At 40.8% G+C, this 25,598-nt stretch overlaps 2 protein-coding genes across 2 annotated transcripts in view; both read left to right on the top strand.

Annotated features, from left to right (window-relative positions):
* Positions 1-347: 347 nt before the first annotated feature.
* On the top strand, positions 348-10,877 carry nsun4 (NOP2/Sun RNA methyltransferase 4). Its single transcript, XM_073062852.1, has 6 exons — positions 348-584; positions 670-1,127; positions 3,159-3,313; positions 8,105-8,265; positions 9,419-9,543; positions 10,578-10,877. Exons 1-6 carry the CDS (start codon positions 483-485, stop codon positions 10,852-10,854), a joined length of 1,278 nt encoding a protein of 425 aa, XP_072918953.1. The 5' UTR covers positions 348-482; the 3' UTR covers positions 10,855-10,877.
* Positions 10,878-25,098: 14,221 nt separating this feature from the next.
* Positions 25,099-25,598, top strand: part of LOC140736561 (fatty-acid amide hydrolase 1-like) — a 60,295-nt gene continuing 59,795 nt past the window's right edge. Inside the window, exon 1 of the mRNA XM_073062390.1 lies at positions 25,099-25,248. Coding sequence (XP_072918491.1) covers positions 25,138-25,248 — 111 coding nt within the window. The 5' untranslated portion in view covers positions 25,099-25,137. The remainder of the gene's footprint in view (positions 25,249-25,598) is intronic.

Raw genomic sequence — 25,598 nt, 5'->3', positions numbered from 1 at the left:
GACAAGACCTAACCAGAGTTTTCTGAAGCTGCAACATATTGTTTAGACAAGTAAATGCAATACCTACAACTTTACCGCCTGATCAATCACCATCAGGGAGCTATCGACTTGGATCTCAAGATCCCTTTGTTTCATCAACGTAAAGTGTAAACCTGAGGGGTTTTTTCCCCATTTTATTTCCCCCTTTCCCCATGCTCTTTGCGTTGCTTTGAATTTTAAAAACATATATATACACGTGCGTGTGTGTGTGTATCTGTATCTATGTGTACGTATATGTAAGTATATATACATTATATACGCATGTATGAACTTCAAGCTAAATCTCTTTTTGGATTTCATTCAGGGAGTTCGGCACGCACTGGAGGGGCTGAGTTGGCCTGTTTCCGTGCTGTAATTGTTATTCAATGTTACCGTCTTTTGAAACCGGAACGCTTGTGGATGGGGCATGTTTCTGGCCGGACTGATGTGAGTGGTGCGGAAGAATGGCGGTGCTTGGAGGTTGGAGTGTCCGTCTGAAGAGTTTGACTGAGCGTCTGGGTGAATGGCAGCGGCTCCCACGGAGAAATGTTTACAAGAAGAAACGGGTGAGTAGCCGGGGTGAGGTGGAGGTATGAGCTGCTCTCCGCAGGGAAGTGCCCAAGACTGTTTCCCTCTTTTTTCCATCCACAGGCTCCGTCTGGCCCCAGAGTTCCCAGTACCCAGTTGGCGCTGCAGAACTTGGACATGAGCTGCAGCTCTCAGTTCGGCGACCTCTGGCCCTCCATCCGTGTCGGCTTACTCTGCCAGCAGAAATACGGGGCCCTGGTTAATGGTTTCGGTGACGTGGAGGCAGTGATCCGAAAGCTAGAATTGCAGCAGGCCAAAGACTTCGTGTACGACGGCTGGAGCAAATGGACAGAACTGGGGCCAGGCTGTGCTCCTAACACGGACTGTCATCTCCGCGAAATCCAGGATTCACACCAGAATTTGCAAACGTCCCAATCTTGTCCTGATCCTTCACTCCTTGTCGGTGACTCGGGACCAGAATCTTCATCTAACCTGGAATCGAAAACGCGCCTATCCCTTAGCCCAAACCTAAAATGTTTTACATTTCCAAGAGGAGACACCACCCGTTTTAAGCCCGCGAGGTATATTAATGACTTGTGGTCCAATTGGTGAATGCAACATATCGTAATTTAGTAACTATATCAGATTTACATTGGGATATTCTACATTGAAGCCAGAGCGACATTGAAAGGTATTTAGTGGGGAAATACACGATGCTCTCCACCTTTTGAGTTCAGTTATCAAATGGAATTATAGAGCTATTCAAGGTATCTGCAAGAACTGCTACTCATTCACACTCCCTCGCTTAATCATTGAGATACAGTGTGGTATAAGCCATTTCAGCTCTTGGAGCACTTAACCCTAGCCTAATTCCAGGACAATTTACAATGACTAATTAACTTACTAACCAGTAAGCCTTTGGACTGTGGAAGGAAACCAGAGAAAACCCACACATTCCACAGGGGAGACTTACAGACTCCTTACGGATGACTTTGAATTGAACTCCAAATGCTGATGCCCCAAGTTTGGGTCCTGTCTGAAAGATTATTGCTGCTTTGGTTTCTTGTTTTGTGGACTCAAGTCAGTTATATTCCTTAAAACTAGGGAGATAATTGATAGCTTTCCAGCCCTAATGTTCCATCTCTATCCAAGCTGAATGCTCACAGTGAGGTCTTGCACTGTGAAACACACTGTCCTCTATTGTTCCATGCTCTGTACTGGTCAGAGCAGATGGGCAGATATAAGCTATAAAACATCATGCACTGATTCAGCTATCCCTTATGGTTTGTCACTCTATTCACATTCTTTTCTCCATTGTGCATCTAGATTTATTGTTTGTACTTTCCTTAGAAAAAGATTTCGGAAAACTTTTTAACCTCTCCCCCTCCCCCCTCTATTCAAGAAGTAGGATTCTAGTCCTGAAGTGCAGTGGTTCTCTGAGCACCGTAGCTTACTAATAAACATATAAATCACAGCTGAAGACTTTGACAGATACCTGTACTAACATGCTTCAATAGTTGAGGTCCTAATACATCAGAGTCAGAGTTATACAGCATGGAAACAGGCCCTTTGGCTCATGTGCTCCACACTGTCCATGTTGTCTACCTGAGCAACTCCCATTTGCTTGCATTTGACCCATATCCCCCTAAATCTTTCCTGTCCATGTACCGATCTAAATATCTTTTAAAGGTTATAATTGTCCCTGTCTCTATGGCTTCTTTTGTCAGCTTGTTCCATGTACCCACACTTCAGTATGGAAAAAGTGCTGGCCAGGTCTCTTTTAAATCTCTTCTGTCAGCTTAAACATTTGACCTCCAGTTTTGAATTTCCCCACCCTGTGAAGAATGGCCATTCAGTTAATCTTTGTTCCTCATGATTTTATATTCCTCTGTAAGGTCACCTTAAACCTCCTATGCTTTAGGGGAAAAAAAGTTCTAGCTTATCCATCCATACCTTATAACTGGTCTCTCATGTCCCAGCCACATTCCCATGAACCTTATGTACATTTTTGTTTATTCTAGCTTTTAAAAGGGACAAGGGGCAACTTCTTCATGCAAAGGGTGATATGCATATGGAATGAGCTGCCAGAGATTGTGGTTGAGACAGGTACAATAAAACATTTGAATAACTATGCTATAGGAGTTAGAGGGATATGGACAACTGGGACTAGATTGATGGTCAGCATGGATGAGTTGGGCCAAAGGGCCTGTTTCATGCTGAATTACTCTATGACTCAATATGATTATAAATTAATTAAAACTGGTTTGGTAGCATTAAAACAACACTTCTCAGTCCCAAACATGAATCAGTATCTCTCATTAGAAATGCACTTGTTTCTGAATATCACGCAGCTCAGATTTTGCTTTTTCTTAAAAATGTTTCAAAATACAGGTAATGGAGAATAGAATGTCCAATATGGTGCTAGGAAATTATTATAGGGTTTTTGAAACATGGAGATGTTAAATATTAAGCTGAAAGAAGTAAGTCATGCAAAGCTTTGCATCTATTTTGAAAAAAAAGAAATGGAATTTTCCTTTCTTCCCCTTTATAAAGGAGAACCCTTTAAACTTAATGACTTAACATAATTTGTTGTAACTTTTGTTTCATTTCAGGCCAGATAATTTAAGATTGCTGGAATATTATCTAATGGATGCTGCATCACTCCTTCCAGTACTTGTTCTGGACGTTCAGCCATGTCACACTGTCCTTGATCTTTGTGCGGCACCTGGTGGCAAGACATTGGCATTGTTGCAGACAGAATGCTGCCGTAAGTTTTTTTAATGGAGACATTGCAAGATTGTATTACAAAAGTTTTTTTTAATTGTATGCATACTTGTGTATCTATATATTGTTTTATATGATTTCTTTTACACTTATATATGTTATTTTGTTTCTTATTGTGTTCTTTATACTGTTCATACTTCATTGGATCTGGAGTAACTAACCACTTCACTGTCCTTTACACTTGTGTATTGAAGAATGACAATTAACAATCTTGAATTGAAGCATTTCCTGTCCTTTCAATGACATTTGAAAGAAGCGAATCAGTTTGCTTCCCAGGGTAGATTAGTTCTATGACAATTTTGCTGGAGAAACATTTGCCTACTTGTTACTATTTCTCCTGTTCCAGAAAATACAGAATCTTTTTGCTTGGGAGATTACATGCAGATTGGGTGGCAGCTCTGCAAATTCCCTGCTGATTGTTTGTCACATTAGTTCTCTGATATCACTCATACTCTAATCTCAGCTCCAATAAAACTCTGTGTAAGACTGAAGAACCTTTCTTTCCTTTTGACCAGATGCACTACGGTATTCTAAACTTGACACTGAGTTGAAAAACTCAAGATAAATATCATGCTATTCCCATTTACTCTTCTATGTCTATCTTTTCTTAATGTACACCTATTTCATCTCCTTTTATTTTGCAGCATTATGCCCCTTTGTCTTTTAATCAACCTGAACAATCCTTCCCTTCCCACTTTAAATGTTTCTGAAGAAGTGCAGGACACAGGAAAGTGGGTGACAGTCATGAAGGGGAAAAGGGTTAAACAGCCAGTGCAGAGTACACCTGTAGTCATCCCCCTCAATAACAGGTGTACCACTTTGGATACTGTTGCAAGGGGGAATGATGTGGCAGAGGAAAGTCACAGTGGTGAGGTCTCTGTGCTGAGTCTGGTTCTGCAACTCAGAAGGGAAAGGGGAGAAGAGAAGGTATATATGTTAGGGGAACGGAAAAGAGGTTCTGTGAATGAGAATGAGATTCCCAAATGGTATGTTGCCTCTCAGGTACCAGGATCTGGGACATCTCAGGTCAAGTCCTCAGCATTCTTAAGTGGGAGGGTGAACAGCCAGAGGTTGTAGTCCACAATGACATAGGTAGGATGTGTGATGAAGTTCTGCAAAGTGAGTTCAGGTAGTAACGTGCTGAGTTAAGGGGAACGTGCTGAGTTGTGATCTCTCAGGATTGCTACCCATGCCACTTGCTAGTGAGGCCAGAATTCGGAAGATTATACAGTTTAATATGTGGCTAAGGAGTTGGTGTAGGAGGACATAAGATTTTTAAATCATTGGGCTTTCTTCCAGGGAAGGTGTGACCTGTACAGAAGACATGGTTTGCACCTGAACTGGAAGGAGACTAATATCCTAGTGGGAAGGTTTGCTGTTGCTGCATGGGGAGTTTAAACTAGAGTTGCAGTGGGATGGGAACTTGAGTGCCAGAACAGATAGTGGAGAGGTTGTGGAGGCAGATGCTGGTAGGACCCAGACAAAGTTAGCAATCAAAAGGTTGAGCATGGTGCTACTAGTGTCCTGAGCTGCGTATATTTCAGTGCAAGAAGTATCGTAGAAATGGCAGATGAGCTCAGAGCATGGATTAACACCTGGAATTTGTAGCCATTAGTGAGATGGTTGCAGGACGGGCAAGACAGGCAGCTCAATTTTCCAGGGTTCCATTGTTTACACGATAGAGCAGATGGAATTAAAGGAGGAGGGGTGGCATTACTAGTCAGGGAAAACGTCATGGCGGTGCTCAGTCAGAACAGACTGGAAAACTCATCTAGTGAACGTTATGGGTGGACCACATTAATGGGGCTATATTACAGACCACCCAACAGTTCGAGGGATTTAGAGGAACAGGTTTGTAGAGAGATCACAGACTGTTGCAAGAAACATAAGTTGTTATAGTAGGTAATTTTAGCTTTAATTTTGACTGGGATTCCCATACTGTAAAAGGACTAGATGGGATAGAATTTGACAAATATGTTCAAGTTTCCTTACTCGGTATATGGAAATTGCAACAAGAGAGTGTGCGATACTTGATCTACGACAAAAGTTTGTCTAAATGAACATTTTGCATTTAGTAATCACAATGCCTTTAGTTTCAAAGTAAATATGCAGAAAGATAGGTCTGGGTCAGGGGTTGAGATACTAAGTTGGAGAAAGGCCAACTTTGATGGTATCAGAAAGGGTCTGACAAGTGTGGATTGGGACACTGCTTCCTGGCAAAGGTGTACTTGGTAAGTGGGAGCCTTCAAAAGTACAAAACACTGAGAGTACAAAGCTTGTAGGTGCCTGTCAGAATAAAAGGTAAAGATAACAGGAATAGAGATCCTTGGTTTTCAAGAGATTGAGGCTCTGGTTAAGAAAAAAGGGTGCTGATGGAGCATAAGAAATGGAAGAGAACACTTAAAGAAATCAGGAGGGCTAAAAGAAGGCATGAGGTTGCTTTAGCAGACAAGGTGAAGGAGAGTCCTAGGGGATTCTAGAGATATAGTAAAAGCAAAAGAATTACAAGGGACAAAATTGGTCCTCTGGAAGATCAGAACAGTAATCCATGCATGGAGCCAAAAGAGATGGTGGAGATTTTAAATGCATTTTTTGCTTCTGTATTTAATCCGGAGACGGACATAGAGTCTACAGAAGTGAGGCAAATTGGCACCAACTTTATGGGCTCTATACAGATTGCAGAGCAGGTGTTTGTTCTCTTCAGGCAAATTAGGGTGGATAAATCCCCAGGGCCTGATAATATGTTCCCTCAGACCTTGCAGGAAGCAAGTGCAGAAATTGCCAGGGCCCTAACAGAGATATTTAAATCATCCTTAATGACAGGTGAGATACCAGAGGATTGGAAGAGAGCCCGTTGTTCCTGTTTAAGAAAGGCTGTAAAGATAAACCAGGAAGTTATAGGCAGGTGAGTGTGACATCAGTAGTGGGAAAGTTATTGGAAAGTATTCTATGGAACTGGATATATAAATATATGGATAGACATGGACTGATTAAGGATAGTCAGCATTGCTTCAAGTGTGGTAGATTGTGTCTAACTAATTTTATATCGAGTTTTTCAAAGAAGTTATCAGGAAAGTTGATGAAGACAAGACAGTGGATGTTGGCTACGTGGTCTTTTGCAAGGCATTTGACAAGGTCCAGCATGGAAAATTGGTCAGCAAGGTTCAGTCGCTTGGCATTCAAGAAGAGATAGTAAATTTGATTAGACATTGGCTTTATGTGAGAAGCCAGAGAGTTGTAGTAGATGGTTACCTCTCTGACTGGAGGTCTTTGATTGGTGGAGTGCTGCCGGGACTGGGACTGGTACTGGGTCCATTGTTGTTTGTTGTCTATATCAATGATGTGGATGCTAATATGGTTAACTGGATCAGCAAATTTGCAGATGACACCAAGATTGGAGGTGTAGTAGACTGCAAGGAAGGCTATCATCGCTTGCAGAGGGATCTGCATCAGCTAGAAAAGTGGGCTGAAATATGGCAGATGGAATTTAATGCAAATAAGTGCAAGGTGTTGCTCTTCAGTAGGACCAACCAGGGTAGGTCTTACACAGTGAATGGTAAGGCACTGCGGCCCAAAACGTCTACTGTGATCTTTTCCATAGATGCTGGCTGGCCTGCTGAGCTCCAACAGCATTTTGTGTATGTTGCTTGGATTTCCAGCATCTGCAGATTTTCTCATTTCCTCCAGAAATTTGTCTTTTGCTAACAACCAAGGAAGCCATGTTGATATGTCCATGAGAAGGGATGAGAGCAGAGGTGCAGGAAATAGATGAGATAGGGTCTAGTGCTCTGTTCTCAATGGAAGCTACAGTTCAGGAAGACAGAAGAAATTACAAATACCTGAGTGAAATGTTTCTTCGTCAGAATAAATGCAATGGAGATGTGGGGGATGGAAAAATAGAATGGAGTCCACACTTCGGTGGTACGAAGTATAGTCAGGAACACTGGACGTCTGTGAGTTGGCATAAATGTTGATGACTAGCCTATCCCCTGAAGTGGAGAAACAGCAGTCCAAAAAGGGAAAAGTTAGAGATGCACCATATAAAGAAGAGAGCAGGCTGAAAATTAGCAGCAAAATTGGTGAAATTTGTGAGATCTGCAAGAGTGCAGTCATTGATATACTGCAGAAAGACTTAGGAGAGTGGACCTGGGTTAGATAATGTCAGGACCCATAGATATACTTTTGATCTGGGGAAAGTGAGTGAATAGTTGAAGGAGGAGTTGTCCAATGTAAGGATAAGTTCAGCTTGGAAAGAGAGTGTGTTGGTAGAGGAAAATAGGTTAGGCCTTTGTTCAAGAAATAAATGGCCCTTAGATTTTCCTGATGTGAGAATGAAGATCTAGAGGGATTGCACAGTTAGGATCAGGAAATTAGATGCCATTGATGCCAAAGGGGATACAAAGGATCATAAATAGAAATGGACTGGATTAGGACATTAGGATGGGATCATGGTTGGAAGCAATATGTTCTGTGGGGCAAAAGCACGCTAAATTGGCTGGACAATTCTGTTTGTAGCTGTTAAGCAGAAAGTAGAAGTAGATTGTGTAACGTTAGGCACTGCAAGGCTGGGTGCTGCAAAAAGGAAGATTTCCTGAGGAAATGAGGTCCATGGGGAGATAGTCACCAGATGTACAATAGTGTGGTCAAGGAGGTATAAAGATGTGCATCAGAGCTGGCATTTGCCTGCTGTGTAATCAAGGTCAGATTTTCAGTAACTGTTCTTCCATTAATTTTCATCTTTTTAATGTTGCTTTTGTTCTTGTCTTTTGGATAGGACATCTTGCTGTCAACGATGTATCCTTATCTCGTGTAAATAGGTTACGTAAAATTCTTCAGAGTTACATCCCAAAGAATCTTTGTGTAGAAGACAGACTACGTATCACATCATTGGATGGCAGGCTCTGGGGAGAAATAGAGAGAGAAACTTTTGACAGGGTGAGTACATTGGTATGCGGCAAGAGGCATTGTGGCTGAAGAAAAGAAAGTTCTTCAATTGTAATTATAAAAGGACCCTGAATTGCTTTGCTTTAAGCCTTATAACTGGGAGCAATGATTTCATAAAAGTGATTACTAGAAAGAAATAGTTTGATTTCCATTGCACTTAAGAGATTTTGCTCTTGATGCTTGTTTGTTCTTTATTTCATTTGAGTTAAGGTTTTGTCATACTTGATTATCTAACAGAGGTTAGTTAAAGCATTTTTAAAATGAAGCAGTGCCAAAAAAAAAGTTTATACCTATTGAAGCTATTGCTTACTCAATTCATTTAAGGAATGAACCACATGCTTGGAGCAGAGGAGTTTCAGAACTTGTTCTTCTAAACAGAGAGCGAGGTTTGATCAACCTAAGTGCCAGGTTGATTTGGAAAGGTCAGGTATGGGCTGGAACATGGTGACGAGGTCCAGGCCCGGAGTCTATTGAAGCGACAGGGTCTGGGTCTTAGAGTGAGGAATGACCCAATGTTTGGACAATTTAAATGCTGGGCCAGGTGGATTGAAAAGGCAGTGTGTTGGGACTGGAGGTGAGGGTTGGGCTTGTTCTGCTCACTGTTTTCTGACGTTTTCTCTGCTCTTTGCTGCACTGATGCTGAGGCTATGGGTCTGTTCTGGGCTTCATGGCTGCAAGCTTTGCTGTGTGATGAACTGAAGCTGAGGTTCTAGACCTGCTCTGGCTGCTCCTGGCCTCATGTCTGTGGACTCACTTTTTTTTCTGAATGTTTACTTTTCTTGTTTGCACGATTTGCTTTCCTTTTTCTCTAAGTGCATTGGGTATTGTTGGACTTTTTTGAATGTCATTTGCAAAGAAGCAATGTAGAAGGTAGCCTTTATGGCCCTTTGGATCTATGCTGGTTTGCAGACAATCAGATTCTACATTAATTTTTCTTGTAACCTGTTCTCCCCACATTTCCAGCATCTCTTCCTAGATTCTACCACTCACCTAAACAATAAGGATAATTTGTAGTGGCCAATTAACCTGGCAATCTATTTGAACAAAGGAGCATGAGAGTTTGGTGAAAGTGTATTTTCATCCACCCAAGCTTTCCTGAAGAGTCTGTGAATATTCACGTTGTTTGTATTAATTGTCTTTATAGGTGTTAGTTGATGCTCCCTGCACAACTGATAGACATTCTGTACTTGAGGAAGACAACAATATCTTTAGCCGGATACGGCTCAAGGAACGACAAATGCTCCCTTTGTTACAGACCCAGCTGCTGGTGTGAGTATTTTAATGGTTTTGTTCTGTGTGCTACTAACCCCCCTCCCCAACCAGTTCTCCCTAGCACTCTCAATACTGCAACACTTCCATGCTGCTGCATCTCAAAGTGACCTTGCTATGGTGGTATGTTGCTTGTCCAATCTAAAATGGTCAGGAGCAGGTTATCAGAAGTGAGAGATTATGTATATATTATTAGATGTGAGTATGATTTTCACTTAAAATGAGAGGTGGAATATAGGGACGACATAACAAGGAAATTAAAAACAAAAAAAAGTAAAAGTGAAAAAAAAAGTAGATCATTGAACGGGAATGTTGTCTTTGTTTCACTTTCCACAGATGCTGCTTAAGTTTATAAGTATTCCTGGCATGTTTTACTATTTCCAACATCTCTACAATTACACTTTCATAGTAGGGAAAGTTAGCTTATTTTAGAAATCATTCTAGTTACATCCCTGAATTTGGTTTCTGCGGGAATTATAGAATTAGGTATTTGTTGTCCCTCCAGGTTGGGCAGAGTTAAGTGAAGTCAGCTGGGTCTTTTTTATCCCCTGTTGATTATCCAGTATTACCAAATAGTAAGTGCTTGTGAGAACTTCTGGAGCTGAAGTTAGTATTTGGTATGCCATAACGCTTTGGCTTTTTTCATCCATCCATCCATGCCCACTCATTGCATCTTCTGTTGCCATCCTGATGGAAACTCTGCGCTGTTCTTGACCCCATCCCAAATGAACTTTTTGTTTTTATGCGATTGTCTCTCCTGCTATTTAATTATGTCCTACTATCCTCTTAAATATGCTACAGATTGATTTATTTTCCTTTTCTGAATATGATTGTGTTCCCCCCTGCCTGGTTGTTTACCCTCTAATCTCACCTACAGAATAACTTTGCCTCTTGTTCCTTGTTACAAGCATTTTCTTTGTATATCAATCCAGTTCCAGGCATGGGTCTACAGTTGATACTCAATTTTTCTTCCCTATCAACATACCAAGTCAAAAATATTGCAAGAGAATTTATTGTTGAATTTTCTTTCTCAGGTCTGCCATTCTTGCTACTAAGCCTGGCGGATCGGTTGTGTACTCAACATGTAGCTTGTCCCAGTTGCAAAATGAGCACGTGGTGGAGAGAGCAGTGCAAGTGGCAGAGATTGAGCATGGTATGGAGTTGCGCGTGGAGGACCTGAGTGATATCCGGACACTTTACAAAGAGACGTTTAATTTCTATGACCATTGTAGAGTTGGTGAACTAGTTCTTCCACATCTTACTGCAAATTATGGGCCAATGTATTTCTGTAAACTGCACAAAATACATTAAAAGTGTATATTTTTTTTAACTCTTAGATGACTTACTGATTTCATTTTTTGTCTAGCAATGCAACTGGAATTTTGTTTGCTGTTTCCCTGTTCAGAAGACTTATCCTTTGATATTTTTTGCAAGTTAGTACTTTCTTCTTCACTGTGGAGTAGTGGTCACCAACCTTTTTAAGCCCAAGATCCCCTACCTCAGCCTTAGTGAAAGGCAAGATCGACCGACTAAATCGTTTAGAGAAATAACAGCTCAGATTGTACTTCCAACTTGAGGCCTTTTATTTGGGCTAATTGTATTTTAACTACATAAAATGCTTTTGTCAAACTTTCAAATTAATTTAACCAAGAAAACACTGTAACTAGCGTATCGAACAGGCCACAGCAGCATCGAGCTCATCCAATAACACCATGAATAAGCGGTGCTGAAGCACTTTTGCTGGAATCAAGTTTATCAGTTTGACCACCAGTGTCGTTACATGAGAAAAGTCCACAAACTTCCCAGCCAAGGCCTGCTGATGAATCACACAGTGATCATCCAGGAAGTCGGGAAAATCAGGGTCATTACGGCACAGTGCTACAAAACCAACGCGCACACCGTGCATCGCTGGGGCCCCATCAGTAGTCATCACCACCAGTTTATGAATGGGGTTGTCATTTTCACACACATTTTTAAAAAAACTCATTGTAAATACCCTCACCTCTCGTTCTCTCCTTTAAGTGCAAAAGAGTGAGGAAGTCCTCCTTTGTTGTAAAATCCTGGAAAGCCATTCTGACAAATACAACAAGCTGAGCTTTTTGCATTACATCCAGGGGTTAATCGAACTGTCGTGAAAAATATTCAGAATGGCAAGTCCTTTAACACTTGTCGATCCACATCCTCTGAGCAGCATGTTTGCTGGACCTTCAACCCCGATTTCAGCTCCTCTACTTTCCTGGTGTTGGTAAACTGATACTGAGACACTAGTATAAGTTTCAGAGGTAAGCAAGCTAATGACACCATTGTGTTTGTTTCCCATTTCTTTTACATTTGGAGAACGTTGGAATTTAAGGGGGAGAAGTGTTGTAATGTGAGCATTATAAATATCAACTAATACCAATTAGGATTATTGTAATATAGCAATACTTTTGCTACGGAAAGCTGTTTGTAAAGAAATATTGTTTCCAGGGTTGCGGGGTTTTCCTTTCGGTCTTTTCTCCCTGGTGCACATTAGTGAAAACCTCTGCAAATATCATTTTACCGTCCCAGATAAGTTGTTCCTTTTGGGCATGAAGTTGTTGAGTGGTCCTTTTTCAAAGTAGAAGTTACTACATATTTGCATCAAAAGGTTTATCAGGCATAATGTATTTGTGTATTTTTTTTTGGATCTACTGGGAAGGTCTCAAAGATTGACCGGTCGATCGCGATCGACTGGTTGGCGACCACTAGAGGTTATTAGTTCAGAAAATGAACATGTGAAATCATTCTAGGTAGAGCCAAGTTGCACCTCAGGACACAGGATGTTATCCACGGGCTTTCAAACAAATAGTGATGCAGGAGGCATCATTAAACAAGAAATTAAAAATGCATGTAGCAAAGGTGCTACAGTAAACGTTGGTCAAATCAAGTCAGCTATGATACTTGGGGTATGTATGGATGTTTTTTTAAGACTAGTTTGTATGTTTGGCAGCTAACCAAGGAACAGACTACTCTTGATTGGGTAGTTTGCAATGAGCAAGGGTTAGTTGAAAGTGAGAAGCAAAAGGAATCACTTACTAGTGCTGAATGGCACTGAGAGCCAATAAATCCCAGGACCTGATCATTTGCATTACGAAAGTTGCTAGCTATGAAAATAGTCATGTAATGGAAGTTGACCTCTCTCTAATCCAGTGAACATATAATGAGAAAGAAAGGAGCTGCATTTTAAGGCGTCCTTTAAAATGCTCCAGGGAAGTACTACTTAATTGTAATTATTGTTGTAATTTAGTAAAGTGTAGCTATTGATTTGCAGATTCTTAGCTTTCACAAGTGACATGGCCAGATCTGCCATTTTAATTAATAATTGAGGAGTAAATGTTGTTCAGGGCACTGATTGAACTTCCTATCTTGAAATATGCAGAGATCCTTGTGTCAACATGGGAGCTCAGTTTAATTCCAGCATTTTATCTTCTTTGGTGTAATGCTGTCTCAAGGCTGACAATTTTTAAAATCAGAAATTTTATACATTTCCCTGAGTCCACCTGAATTTTGGTGATAAAAATCCAGTCATCTATGTGAAACAAAACACATCCTTAATGCTGTGAAGGTACAGCACTCCTACCTGTAACTGGTGAGATGAAGTTTAGAGAACCCTATACATTGCTGTAATTTTACCAAGAAAGTTACTCAACTTATAATTACAGTAAGCCTATGAGCAACTATTGCTATCAGTTACAGTAGTCACATGAATGGAGATGAATTTAACATTAAAAAAAATATACAGTATACATTCTATGTTAAAAAATAATTTTGTAATATCTATGACCAGTAATGTATGTAAGGTACTGAAATTGCTGGTCTCTCATACAACTAAATGTTTTACTTGCTTGAATAGTAGGTCCAATGGCAGATTATTAAAAGCAGACATTGGGAGGTACTATCACAAAAGGAATGGCTTTTTGATAGAGCACATCACTTAACTATTTTCAATTTTAGATCTCTCCTAATAATAAATGAACCTAGTAAGAACACACTCCTTTCTGGTTGTTCCAAGATACACTGCTTTCAGCAGCTGTGAAAGAAGAATCCTATAACAGAATGAAATGATAGTCAGTCATAATGGTACAAGTTACTTAGAAACAGCCTCTAAACACGGCCACTTATTTGTGTTAGTGGTTTTACAGTACCAAGGCAACAAGGTTACATCACATTAGTTTTATCTATTCGTTTTTTGGGACCTGGCTACCGCTGATATTTATTGCCATTCCCATTGATTTGACTTGAGAGGTGTTGGTGAACATTGAAACTGCAGCAGACCTTCCTGTGAAGGTGCTCCCCCCGACACCGCTGGGTTAGAAGTTCCAGGGTTTACAATGAAGGACTAACGATACATTTCCACATCAGGAGGAGCCGACATGTGGTGGTGATTCTATACAAGCTTCTTTAACATCTTTTCCAGTGCACAAGTGTAAAGGAGAATAGAATAATTGTTACTCTGGATCAGATACTACACAAAAGAACACAATAAAATAAGGAGATGATGATTATTTGAAGCATGTGGGGGACAGCAGTCAGGATGAGTGATTTCTTGAAGATGTCAGTGAGCACACTCCCTGTGTACTTGGCCTGGGATGCTGTCTGGCCTGTCTACCTTGTGGGGGTTGACTCCCTGCAGAGACCTCATGTCTGCTGCTGTTACTGACAGTGATTGCTCACCGGGGAGAGGGGTAGCTTTCTGGGCCGGCGTGGTCGCATGCCTCAAAGCGTGCATAGAAGTTATCAGAGTGTCAGGGAGGGAAGCGTCACTGGTACAGTCGATGTTGGTTTTTCCTTGCATGGTCAGTAATGCCCTTGATACACACCAAGGAGTGTTGTTGGACAGGTGTTTTTTGAGCATAGGTGGTCTTTGCCCTCATAATGCCCAAGGTGAGGCTTCACTCGGATGTTCTGAGAGCTGTTCTGTCATCAGACTTGAAGGTAGAGTCCCAAGCTTTTAGTAAGGAGTGCACCTCAGCCTTCAGCTAGGGCTACTGGTTGGGCTGTAAGATAGCCATTCCTGAGGTACCAACATCATCTGCACGCTTACTGATGTAGCCAATGACAGATGAGGCATATCCTTTGAGGTCTGTGTCTTCTCCGTTTGTGGCAGCCTCCTTGAACATCTGCCAGTTAGTCCATTCAAAACAACCCAGGTTGTGTCTTCAGTTCAGACTGGCAGTTCTTGCTCTAGCTGGGACATTCAAGACTGGATCAGAATTGAGCATAATCAAACATTTCAAAGGGAGAAAGGATAGTAATTCCTACTCCCTACCTGCTTCAATGCAAGAAGCAACATAGGAGCATTTTACCCCATCCAACAGTTAGCACAAACAGTGCCACACTTTAGATCCCAATCTGTTGGAAGTTTGGAACGTTGGTGTTTGAAGCTGTCAGGTTCTAGAATGCAATTAAAAAATACAAAAAGCTGAGGAAGTGGCAGTTTAGATTGTTTGAATTAATACAACTGGTGATAAGTAATCTAAAGAGAGAAGACAGAAGCAGCAGAAATGGTATGAGGCAAATCCAGAAGGTAAAAAGAACGAATGTGGTAAGAAGGAACGACCCATAGAACAAGTGACCGAAGATCAAAAGAAATTGGGTAACAAAAACTTCAAAAATTTTGTCCCAAAAGACAGCCAAGATAGAGGTGAGCTACTAAATCTCACAAGAAAGAGCAACGTTTGGATTTACTGATAAAAATTAGTAATATATGGAAGTAAATAAAAGGACACAATTAATACAACTATCTATATAAACTACCTAGAGAATTAATGTAGTTGGTAAAGTTGTGGCTTCACAAATTCTGAATGATTTTGTCAGACAATGTGTATCCATTTAATTAATTTTACTTTTGTTATTTGATGAAGGTGGGTGGCAGGGAGGTTGAGGTATTTCTGGAAAGAGTGGCAAGCAAAAATTTCATATTTTCAGGACATCCTAAAGTACTTCATAGCATTTACTTGTTACCAGAAGAAATTTGTAATGAGCATCATTTTGCAGATGGAAAATATGTGGAATAATCAATTAATCCAGTCTTTGTGATTCATTCATTTATGCCCAAGGCCCTCGAATTATCCTTTAATTCTTCTTTCACTTCTACCTTTGAGTTTTTGCACAATTTGACATGAGAAGTTTCTACTTAATAAGGTATTACATTTGACAATAATGCAGTCCCTCAGGCAGCAAAGAGGCTGTTGAGATCTGGTTTTAATCCTTATATTTTGCAATGATCTTGAACCTCAAACATCTGAGATGGAAATCTTCCAATTGACAAAACATCTAAAAGAAAATTGTTGATAATATTTTTATTTATAGGTGCAAATTCAATCATATGATAAGTAGGAATCAGAAATGCTTGAATTCAAAAAATATATTTAACATACAGATATTTGTTTTAGTAATAATATTAACATTTGAAGGTGATAATTTGAGCGAAAGGAGGAAACCTTAAAAACAAAATTCTTTGGATTATTAGGAGCTCTTCTGGGGAAGGTATGATCTATACAAAAAGTATGTGTTACACCTGGACCTGAGGGGGACCAATATCCTCGTGGGCAGGTTTGCTAGATCTGTTAGGGAGAGTTTAATCTAAGTTGGCATGAGGGTGGAAACTGGAATAATATGACTGAGGGTGGGGCAGTTGGTATACAAGCCAATGCAGTGTGTAGTGAGACTGTGAGGATGGACAGACAGGTGATATGGCAAAAGTGGGATGAGGGTGAAGTGTCACTTGGAGACAAAATCACAAAGTATGATGAATACAGGAATGAAGGTGTATACAGTATACGGAATAAGGTAGATGATCTTGTGATGAATTTAGAGATTGGCAGGTGTGACATTGTGGGTATCAATGAGTCGTGGCTGAAAGAAGATCACAGTTGGGAGCTTAACTCTAAGGATAACACATTGTATTAAAAGGACAAATAGGAAGGCAGAGGGGTTTTGGAAGCTTTGTTGGTAAAAAATGAAATCAATTCCTTAGATAGAGGTGACTTGGGATCAGAAGATGCAGAGTCCTTGTGGATAGAGTTAAGGAACTGCAAAGGTAAAAATGCCAGGATAGGAGTTATATATAGGCCCATGAACAGTAGCCAGGATGTGGGATATAATTTTTTTTGTATTTTTTTATTGAAGTTCATCATCAAACAAACATTTCCATAAGATGTATTTCAGACATTGTGCATATATATGATATAATCATATATATCACAAATCTCCACAAAGTATTTATCTGAGGTATACACTTATAGAAAAGAGCGGAAAGAAAAAAGAAGCAAAAGGAAAAAACTATGTACATGTTGGGAGTGATTTTTTTTTACAACATATTCATTGATTTGTGAGAATAAAATCAGGCCTATGAGGCATTATGTAGTTAAACCATTTTTCCCAGTATGAATCTAATTGTTCCAGCTTATGTTTAACAGATGCTGTTATCTTCTCCATTTTGTAAATGTCCATTGTAATTTCCATCCATGCATTTAAAGTTGGGCTCTCCTGTGATAACAATTTCCTAGTAAGAGTCTTTTTACCAGCTACCAACAGTGTATTCATTAAATATTTATCTCTTTTCAACCATTCTTGAGGTATATATCCAAAATATATGGTCTTACTCTCTAAGGGTATTTCACATTTAAATATGTCTTGTAGGGCATTGTGTATCCCCCTCCAATAGTCTTTGATAATGGGATATAAATTTCAATGGGAAATAGAAAAGGCATGTAATAAGGGCAGTGTTACCTTAATCACGGGGGAATTCAATGTGCAGGTAGATTGGGAAAATCAGGGTGATGCTGGATCCCAAGAGGGGGAATTTTTAGGATGCATATGAGATGGCTCTTTAGAGCAGATTGTGGTTCATCCCACTAGGGGACAAGTAATTCTGGATTTGGTGTTGTGTAATAAACCAAATTTGAGTAGGAAAATTAAGGTAAAGGAACCCTTAGGAAGCAGTGATGATAATGTGATAGAATCCACCACGCAGTTTGAGAGGGAGAAGATAATGTCAGATATATCTTAATTACAGGGGCATGAGAGAGAAGCTGGCCAAAGGTGATTGGAAGGCAACAATAGCAGGGATGACTGGAGTTTCCTGGGGCATTTCGGAAGGCACAGGATAGATACACCTCAAAGAAGAAATATACTAAAAGGAGGATGAGGCAACCATAGGTTTCTCCCTCCCCTCCCCTCCCCTCCCCCAACCCGAACTCTGACTCCTCGTCTTTTTTTCTCCAGTCCCGTTGAAGGGTCTCGGCGCGAAAAGTCGACTGTACTTTTTTTCCATAGATGCTGCCGTCTTGCTGGGTTCCTCCAGCATTGTGTGTGTGCGCAGCTTGGATTTCCAGCATCTGCAGATTTTATCAAGCTTGTGACTTATGTTGCCAAGATCCCTCAGTGGCTTTGTTGAACGATGTCCGGAACACTGTAGCTTTCAGGTTTGTCATCAGACTGGTAAAGGCTTGTGCTCACTCAGTCACGGCGAGCCCGATATCGTGCAGAGTGAAGCTGCCTGGTTTGGGGGAGCATTCGACTGGACTGTAGTGTGGAGCGGCGCGCTGCTTCGCGTCCATCCGCTGCTCATTCTCCCTGTGATGGGCCTTTGTATTGGGATCTTTGGGAAACGGTATGGAGAAATGTATCGTAGGCAACAGGTGGCTTACCGGTCTTCGGGAAGCAGTATGGAGAAATGTATCGTAGGCAACAGGTGGCTTACCGGTCTTCGGGAAGCGGTATGAAGATATTGATTAATGTATGGTCAGCAACAGGTCACTTCCCGGTTCTGTCTGGTTGCCGGCGTGAGCCATCTTCCGAAGGAGATCGCTGTGTAATAAGGCTGCCATCGCGGTCCGCTGAAGTTAGGGAAGCGGCAGGAAAAGCTGCTTGGTTCTGTGACGCGCCAAATATAAACTGCCTTTCGTGCATTCGGCTGTGCGCACCGCAATGTCCTTTTCTGACGCTGCTTGGCTGGCCCTTTCCAACTTCACCGCTCCCTCCAGTTCTCCGGCTGCCTCTCAGACTTCGGCCCGTGCAATGGCTGCAGCTGCCTCTCGGTGAAGGGGCAAGGGCACTTAGTTCGGCCTCTAATATTGCCCTTTCCACCTGAAGCTTTGCCTCCTCTTCTGCAAATGAACCCCGTGCTTTGCTGTCTCTGCCCCTGCGCGGGCTCTTATAGATGAGGCTGATGTACCGGGAACTCTTAAAGCTGGATAAAGAAGCATTATTATCTCGTTTCTGAACCATGTAAGGAAGTTTTAATCTGTAGCCGCAGTTGTTGAAGCACCAGCTGATCACTGTACAGTACCACCCTCGCCGAGGGGTCCTAACATCAGCTAGACAGTCAGTCGAACTCCGTCCATAAATGACATGAAAGTCAGGGTGTAGCCTCCCAGCTTTTTGGTTTTATTGCAGACTCAATGGCATGACATAGTGAGTATGGAGTGCAGCTGAGAAACAAAATACAGTACAATTGTCACGTTGTTCCATTCACACAAGTAAACATACACAGAGTATAAGATTACGACAAGAAAATACTACCGGTAAATAATATGTATAAACCATTAGCATCTAGGTTAGTGTCTAATAAACTCAAAACTAACATTCTATTTCGGCAAAATATTACTGATACCTGTAGATTAACTTCTAAGCAATATAACATCAACTTAAAGGCAATGCTTCTGCTGGAGAAGCACCAGAATGGCTTTCAATAGAAATTTTTTTTCACTCCCAACATAAACCTCTGGCCTTCTGCCAGCCAAGATGCTTTCCGACTGCTCAGAAAGTGACTTAACACAGATCTGAAACTGCTCATTAAAATAAAAGCTGAATGTGTTTAATCACAGAGTTAAAAACGAACCAGTTGCCTGAGGGGCAGAGCAGGAATGGTTCTGGAGGACTGGAAAATTGCAAATGTTACTCCACTCTTTAAGAATCAGAGTGCCAGAAAAGTTAGTGGAGTGGTTGTGGAGACAGATGTTGGCAAGACCTTAGACAAAGTCAGGAAAGAAAAGGTTGAGCATGGTGTGACGAGTGTCCTTAGTTGTGTATATTTCAATGCAAGAAGTATCATAGGAAAGGCAGATGAGCTCAGGGCATGGGTCAACCGCTGGAATTCTGACATTGTAGCCATTAGTGAAACTTGGTTGCTGGGGTAGGGGAAGGACTGGCAGCTCAATATTTTGGGATTCCTTTGTTTTAGAACTGACAGAGTGGAAGAAATTAAAGGAGGAGGGTGGTGTTACTAGTGAGAGAAAATGTTGCAACAGTACTCTGACAGGACAGACTGGAGAGCTCGTCTAAGGAGGCATTATGGGCAGAACTGAGAAATAAGAAAGGAATAACCATGTTAATGGGGCTATATTACAGACCACCCAGCAGTCCGCAGGATTTAGAGGAACAAATTTGTAGAGATTGCAGACTTTCACAAGAAACATAAGGTTGTTATAGTGGGTGATTTTAACTTTCCACATATTGGGTGGGAGTGCCATACTGTAAAATTTCTAGATGGGATTGTGTTTGTCAAATGTGTTCAGGAAAGTTTCTTTAATCAGTACATAGAAGTCCCAATGAGAGAGTGTGTGATACTTGATCTCCTATTAGAGAATGAGACAGGGCAGGTGACAGAAATTTGTGTTGGGGAACAAACGTAACAAGTGCTCACAATACCATTAGTTTCAAAGTGAACATGCAAAAAGATAGGTCTGGTCTGCGGGCTGAGATTCTAAGTTGGAGAAAGGCCAGTTTTGATGGTATCAGAAATGATCTGGTAAGTGTGGATTGGGACAGGCTGTTTTCTGGCAAATGTGTAATTGGTAAGTGGGAGGCCTTCTAAAGTGAACTTTTGGGAGTACAGAACTTGTATGTGCCTGTCAGAATAAAAGATAAAGATAGCAAATGTATGGTACCTAGGTTTTCTGGAGATTTTGAGGTCCTGGTTAAGAAAAAAAGAAGTTTATAGCAGGTATAGGTAGGTAGGAACAAATGAGGTGCTTATGGAGCAAAGGAAATGCAAGAGAACACAAGAAGGAAATCAGGAAGGCTGAAAGAAGGTATAAGATTGCCCTAGCAGACAAGATGGAGAATCCTAAGGGATTCTACAGATATGTTAAGAGCAAAATGATTATAAAATTCGTCCTTTGGAAGATCAGAATGGCAATCCATGTGTGGAACCAAAAGAAATGGAGGAAGATCTTAAGTATATTTTTTGCATCTATATTTACTCAGGAGATAGACACAGAAACTATAGAAGTGAGGCAAAGTGGCATCAATTTCATGGACCCTATACAGATTACAAAGGAAGATGTATTCGCTGTCCTGATGCAAATCAGGGTGGATAGAAATTTTTGTCTTTCAGCATTCAAGGTGAAGTAGTATATTATAATTAGACATTGGCTTTGCGAGAGAAGCCAGAGAGTGGTATTAGATAGTTCCCTTTCTGACTGGAGGCCTGTGACTGGTGGAGTGCCGCAGGGATCGATGTTGGGTCTGATGTTGTTTGTCATCTGTAACAATCTGGATCATAATGTGGTTAACTGGATCAGCAAATTTGTGGATGACACCAAGATTTTTGTGTGTAGTGGACAGTGAGGAAGGCTATCATGGTTTGCAGAGGGATCTGGATCAGCTGGAAAAATGGGCTGAAAAATGACAGATGGAATTTAATACAGACAAGTGTGAGATGTTGCCCTTCAGTAGGACCAACCAGGGTAGGTCTTGTGCAGTGAATGGTAGAGCACTGAGGAGTGTGATAGAACAAAGGGATCTGGGAATACAGGTCATAATTTGTTGAAAGTGGTGTTACAGGTAGATAGGGCCGTAAAGAAAGCTTTTGGAACATTGACCTTCATAAATTGAAGTACAGTATTGAATGCAGGAGATGGGATGTTATGTTGAAGTTGTATAAGACTTTCATGAGGCCTAATTTGGAGTATTGTATGCAGTTCTGGTCACTTACCTATAGGAAAGATGTAAATAAAATTGAAAGAGTACAGTAAGAATTTACAAGGATGATGCTGGGCCTGGTGGACCTGAGTTATAAGGAAAGATTGAATAGGTTGAAGAGTGTAGAAGACTGAAAGGAGAGTTGATGGAGGTATACAAAATAATGATGGGTATAGATAGGTTAAATGCAAGCAGGCTTTTTCCACTGAGGCTGGGTGAGAGTTCATGGGTTAAAGGTGAAAAATGAAAAGTTTAAGGGGAACATGAGGGGTAACTACTTCACTCAGGCAATCGTGAGAGTGAGGGGTGAGCTGCCAGCACAAGTTGTGCACACAAGCTTGATTTCAACGTTAAAGCGAAGTTTGAATAGGTGCATGGATGATCAGGGTATGGAGGGCTGTGGTCCCGGTGAAGGGTTATTAGGAGTAGGCAGTTTTAAAGGAAATTGTAGGCCAGTTGTCCTATCGTCAGTGATTGGGAAGATGTTGGAGTTGATTGTTAAGGATGAGGTTTCGGGGTACTTGGACGTACATGATAAAATAGGCCAAAATGATCTCCTTAAGGGGAAAATCTTACCTGACAATCCTGTTGAAATAACAGGCAGGATAGTCAAAGGAGAGTTAGAAGATGTTGGTTACTTCTATTTTCAGCAAGCCTCTGACAAGATGCAGCACATGGGGCTGCTTAACAAGATTAGATTCCATGGTATTACAGGAAAGATACTGGCACAGATAGAAGATTGATTGGCTGATTGGCAGGAGGCAAAGAGTCAGAATAAAGGGCACCTATTCTGGTAGGTTGCTGGTGACAAGTAGTGTTCTACAGTGGTCGGTATTGGGACTGCTTCCTTTCACGTTATATGTGAATGATTTGGATGACGGAATTGATGGCATTGTGGTCAAGTTTGCAGACGATACAAAGATAGGAGGAGGGGCAGGTAGTGTTAAGGAAGCAGGGAGTCTGCAGAAGGACTGGGAAGAATGGGCAAAGATGTGATAGATAGAATATAGTGTATGGAAGTGTGTGGTTTTGCACTTTGGTAGAAGGGATAAAGGCATAGACTATTTTCTAAACGGGGTGAAAATTCAAAAGTCAGAGGTGCAAAGGGCGTCTTTGTGCAGGATTTGCTAAAGGTTAACTTGCAGGTTGAGTCAGGAGGAAGGTAAATGCAACATTAGCATTCAGTTTGTGAGGACTAGAGTATAAAAGTAAGAATATAATGCTAAGTCATTATAAGGCATTGGTCAGACCACAGACAATATTGTGAGCTGTTTTGGATCTGTTACCTAAGAAAAGATATGCTGGCATTGCAGAGGGTCCAGAGGAGATTGACAAGAATAATTCCAGGAATGAAAGGGTTAAAGTATGAAGAGTGTTTGATGGCTCTGGACCTGTACTCACTGGAGTTTAGAAGAATGAGGAGGATCTCACTGAAACCTATCAAATATTGAAAGGCTAGACAGAATGGATGTGGAGAGGATGTTTCATGTAGTGGGTAAGCCTAGGACCAGAGAGCAGAGCCTCAGTACAGAGCAACGCCCATTTCTAACAGTTGAGAGAAATTTCTTCTGCCAGAAGGCGGTGAATCTGTGGAATTCAATGCCACAGGGAACTATGTCACTCCACTCTTCAAGAAGGGAGTGAGGCAGAAGAAAGGAAATTTTAGGCCAATTAGTCTGACCTCAGTGGTTGGGAAGATGTTGGAATTGATTGTTAAGGCTGTGGTTTCGAGATACTTGGAGGCACACGATAAAATAAGCCATAGTCAGCATGGTTTCCTCAAAGGAAAATCTTGCCTGACAAATCTGTTGGAATTCTTTGGATAAGTAACAAGTAGGATAATCAAATGAGAATCAGTTGATGTTGTGTACTTGGGTTTTCAGAAGGTCTTTGACAAGGTGCCACACATAAGGCAGCTTAACAAGTTAAGAGCAGATGGTATTACAGGAAAGGTAAGAGCATGTATAAAGCTGTGGCTGATTGGCAGGAGGAAAAGAGTGGCAATAAAAGGAGCCTTTTCTGATTGGCTGCTGGTGACTAGTGGTGTTCCACAGGGATCTGTGTTGGGGTCGCTTATTTTACATGATATGTCAATGACTTGGATGATGGAATTGATGGCTTTGTTTCAAATTTTGGAGATGATATGAAGATAGATGGAGGGGCAGGTAGTTTTGAGGAAGTAGAGAGGTTGCAAAGGACTTGGGCAGGTTAGGAGAATGGTCAAAGAAGTGGCAGAAGGAAGTGTATGGCCATGAACTTTGGTAGAAGAAATGAAAGGGTTGACTATTTCCTAAATGGAGAAAAAATACAAAAAACTGAGGCACAAAGGGACTTGGAAGTTCTTGTGCAGGATTCCCTGAAGGTTAATTTGCAATTTGAATATGTGGTGAAGAAGGTATATACGATGTTAGCATTCATTTCAAGAGGACTAGAATATTCAAGCAGGGATGTAATGTTGAGGTTTTATAAAGCACTGGTGAGGCCTCACTTGGAGTATTATGAGCAGTTTTGGTCTCCTTATCTCAGATAGGATGTGTTGACATTGGGAAGGGTTCAAAGTAGGTTCACAAAAATGATTCCAGGATTGAACACCTTTTCTTATGAAGAGCATTTGATGGCTCTGGGCCTGTATTCACTAGAATTCAAAAGAATGAGGGGTGACCTAATTGCAACCTATCAAGTGGTGAAATTACTCAATAGAGTGGATGTGGAGAGTCTAAGACCAGAGGACATAGCCTCAACATAGAGGGATGTCCATTTAGAAATGAGATGAGGAATTTCTTTAGCCAGAGAATGGCGAATCTTTATGTACATTTAAGGCAGAGGTTGATAGATTCTTGATAGGTCAGAGCATGAAGGGATATGGGGAGAAGGCAGGAGATTGGGGCTGTGAAGAATAATGGATCAGCCATGATGAAATGGTGGAGCAGACTCGATGGGCCATATGGCCTAATCCTGCTTTTATACCTTATGGTCTTATGATCTACAGAGGCCTAGTCATTGATTATATTTAAAGCAGAGATTGATAGGCTCTTGATTGGTCAGGGTGTCAAATTTTCGGGGAGAAGGCAGAAGAATGAGTTAGAGAGGGGTAATAAATCAGACACGATCGAATGGTGGAGAAGACTCAATGGGCTGAGTGGCCTAGTTCTGCTCCTATGTCTTATGGTCTAAATAGATATCTAGTCAAATTTTAAACTAAGTTTGGTGTTAGAATAAAATTTAAACATTAGATATAATTAACTTTAATTAGTTAAAAATAAATTAGCCAGTTTGAAACACGCTCAATTGAACAGTCCCCAGTTACAGTACTTGTGATGCCTTTTGCCCATCAGTTTAGCAGGAAACGGTGTCTAATGTGAAGGAAAAGAAAGGACAAAAATATAAACATGCATTGGGAAAAGCTGCAAAAATATTGCATAGTTTGTTCGGTGGTTTGTTTTGGCATGTTACTGTGTTCAGGGAGTGAGTCTACTATTGTTAAGGTGCCACATTCAAAATCATTACAGAATATAGCTATGTGAAAAACAAATGAACGTATTAGCCATTGTACTTATTTTGATGTTCCATTTTCAAACCAATTTTATTTCCCTGTAGTTCATCTCTATTATTGCCATCTCCATTGTACTATCTTTGAAACTGATGAGATGGCTGGAGATAAGGAACTATCGCAAATTGATTTTGAAAGTTCGCTCAAGGAGGGAAAAATCTTTAAAAGACATGAGAACCATTATGGATGAGATTAAAACAATGGTAAGAGCTTAAGACTTCTAGCATCTTCCTGCTTATCAACAGAAGTCCCTGTTTGGATTTCGGCATTTTCTTGTGTCTAAATGATGAGATTATATTTAATGCAACATTTCCTAAATAAACCTTTTGAACAATAGTGAAATAGTGGATAACTGCTGGCAAATATCCATAGTTATCAAAAATGACTCTGGGGATTATCAATGTTGTTGTGGACAGAGTTGTCACCTGGAGTGTGCTGAGAATTGTAGTAGCTTTAGAAAGAGGTAGGGCTGGGTTACCTCTTTTTGGCTGTTCACATCATGAAAACAATTTGTCTTCATTTGGGAGAATGATCTTGCAGAACTGTATATTTG

This window comes from Hemitrygon akajei, chromosome 12 (assembly GCF_048418815.1).
Source record: "Hemitrygon akajei chromosome 12, sHemAka1.3, whole genome shotgun sequence".
Lineage (NCBI taxonomy): Eukaryota > Metazoa > Chordata > Chondrichthyes > Myliobatiformes > Dasyatidae > Hemitrygon > Hemitrygon akajei.
Note: the sequence above shows the minus strand (reverse complement) of the source record. Positions and strands in the feature narration are given on the sequence as shown.

Bases quoted from the DNA above. Each gene is read 5' to 3' on its own strand.
- nsun4 (XM_073062852.1), top strand. From the start codon at position 483: ATGGCGGTGCTTGGAGGTTGGAGTGTCCGTCTGAAGAGTTTGACTGAG. The intron at 585-669 runs GTGAGTAGCCGG...TTCCATCCACAG, and splicing joins ATGTTTACAAGAAGAAACGG to GCTCCGTCTGGCCCCAGAGT. The intron at 3,314-8,104 runs GTAAGTTTTTTT...TCTTTTGGATAG, and splicing joins GTTGCAGACAGAATGCTGCC to GACATCTTGCTGTCAACGAT.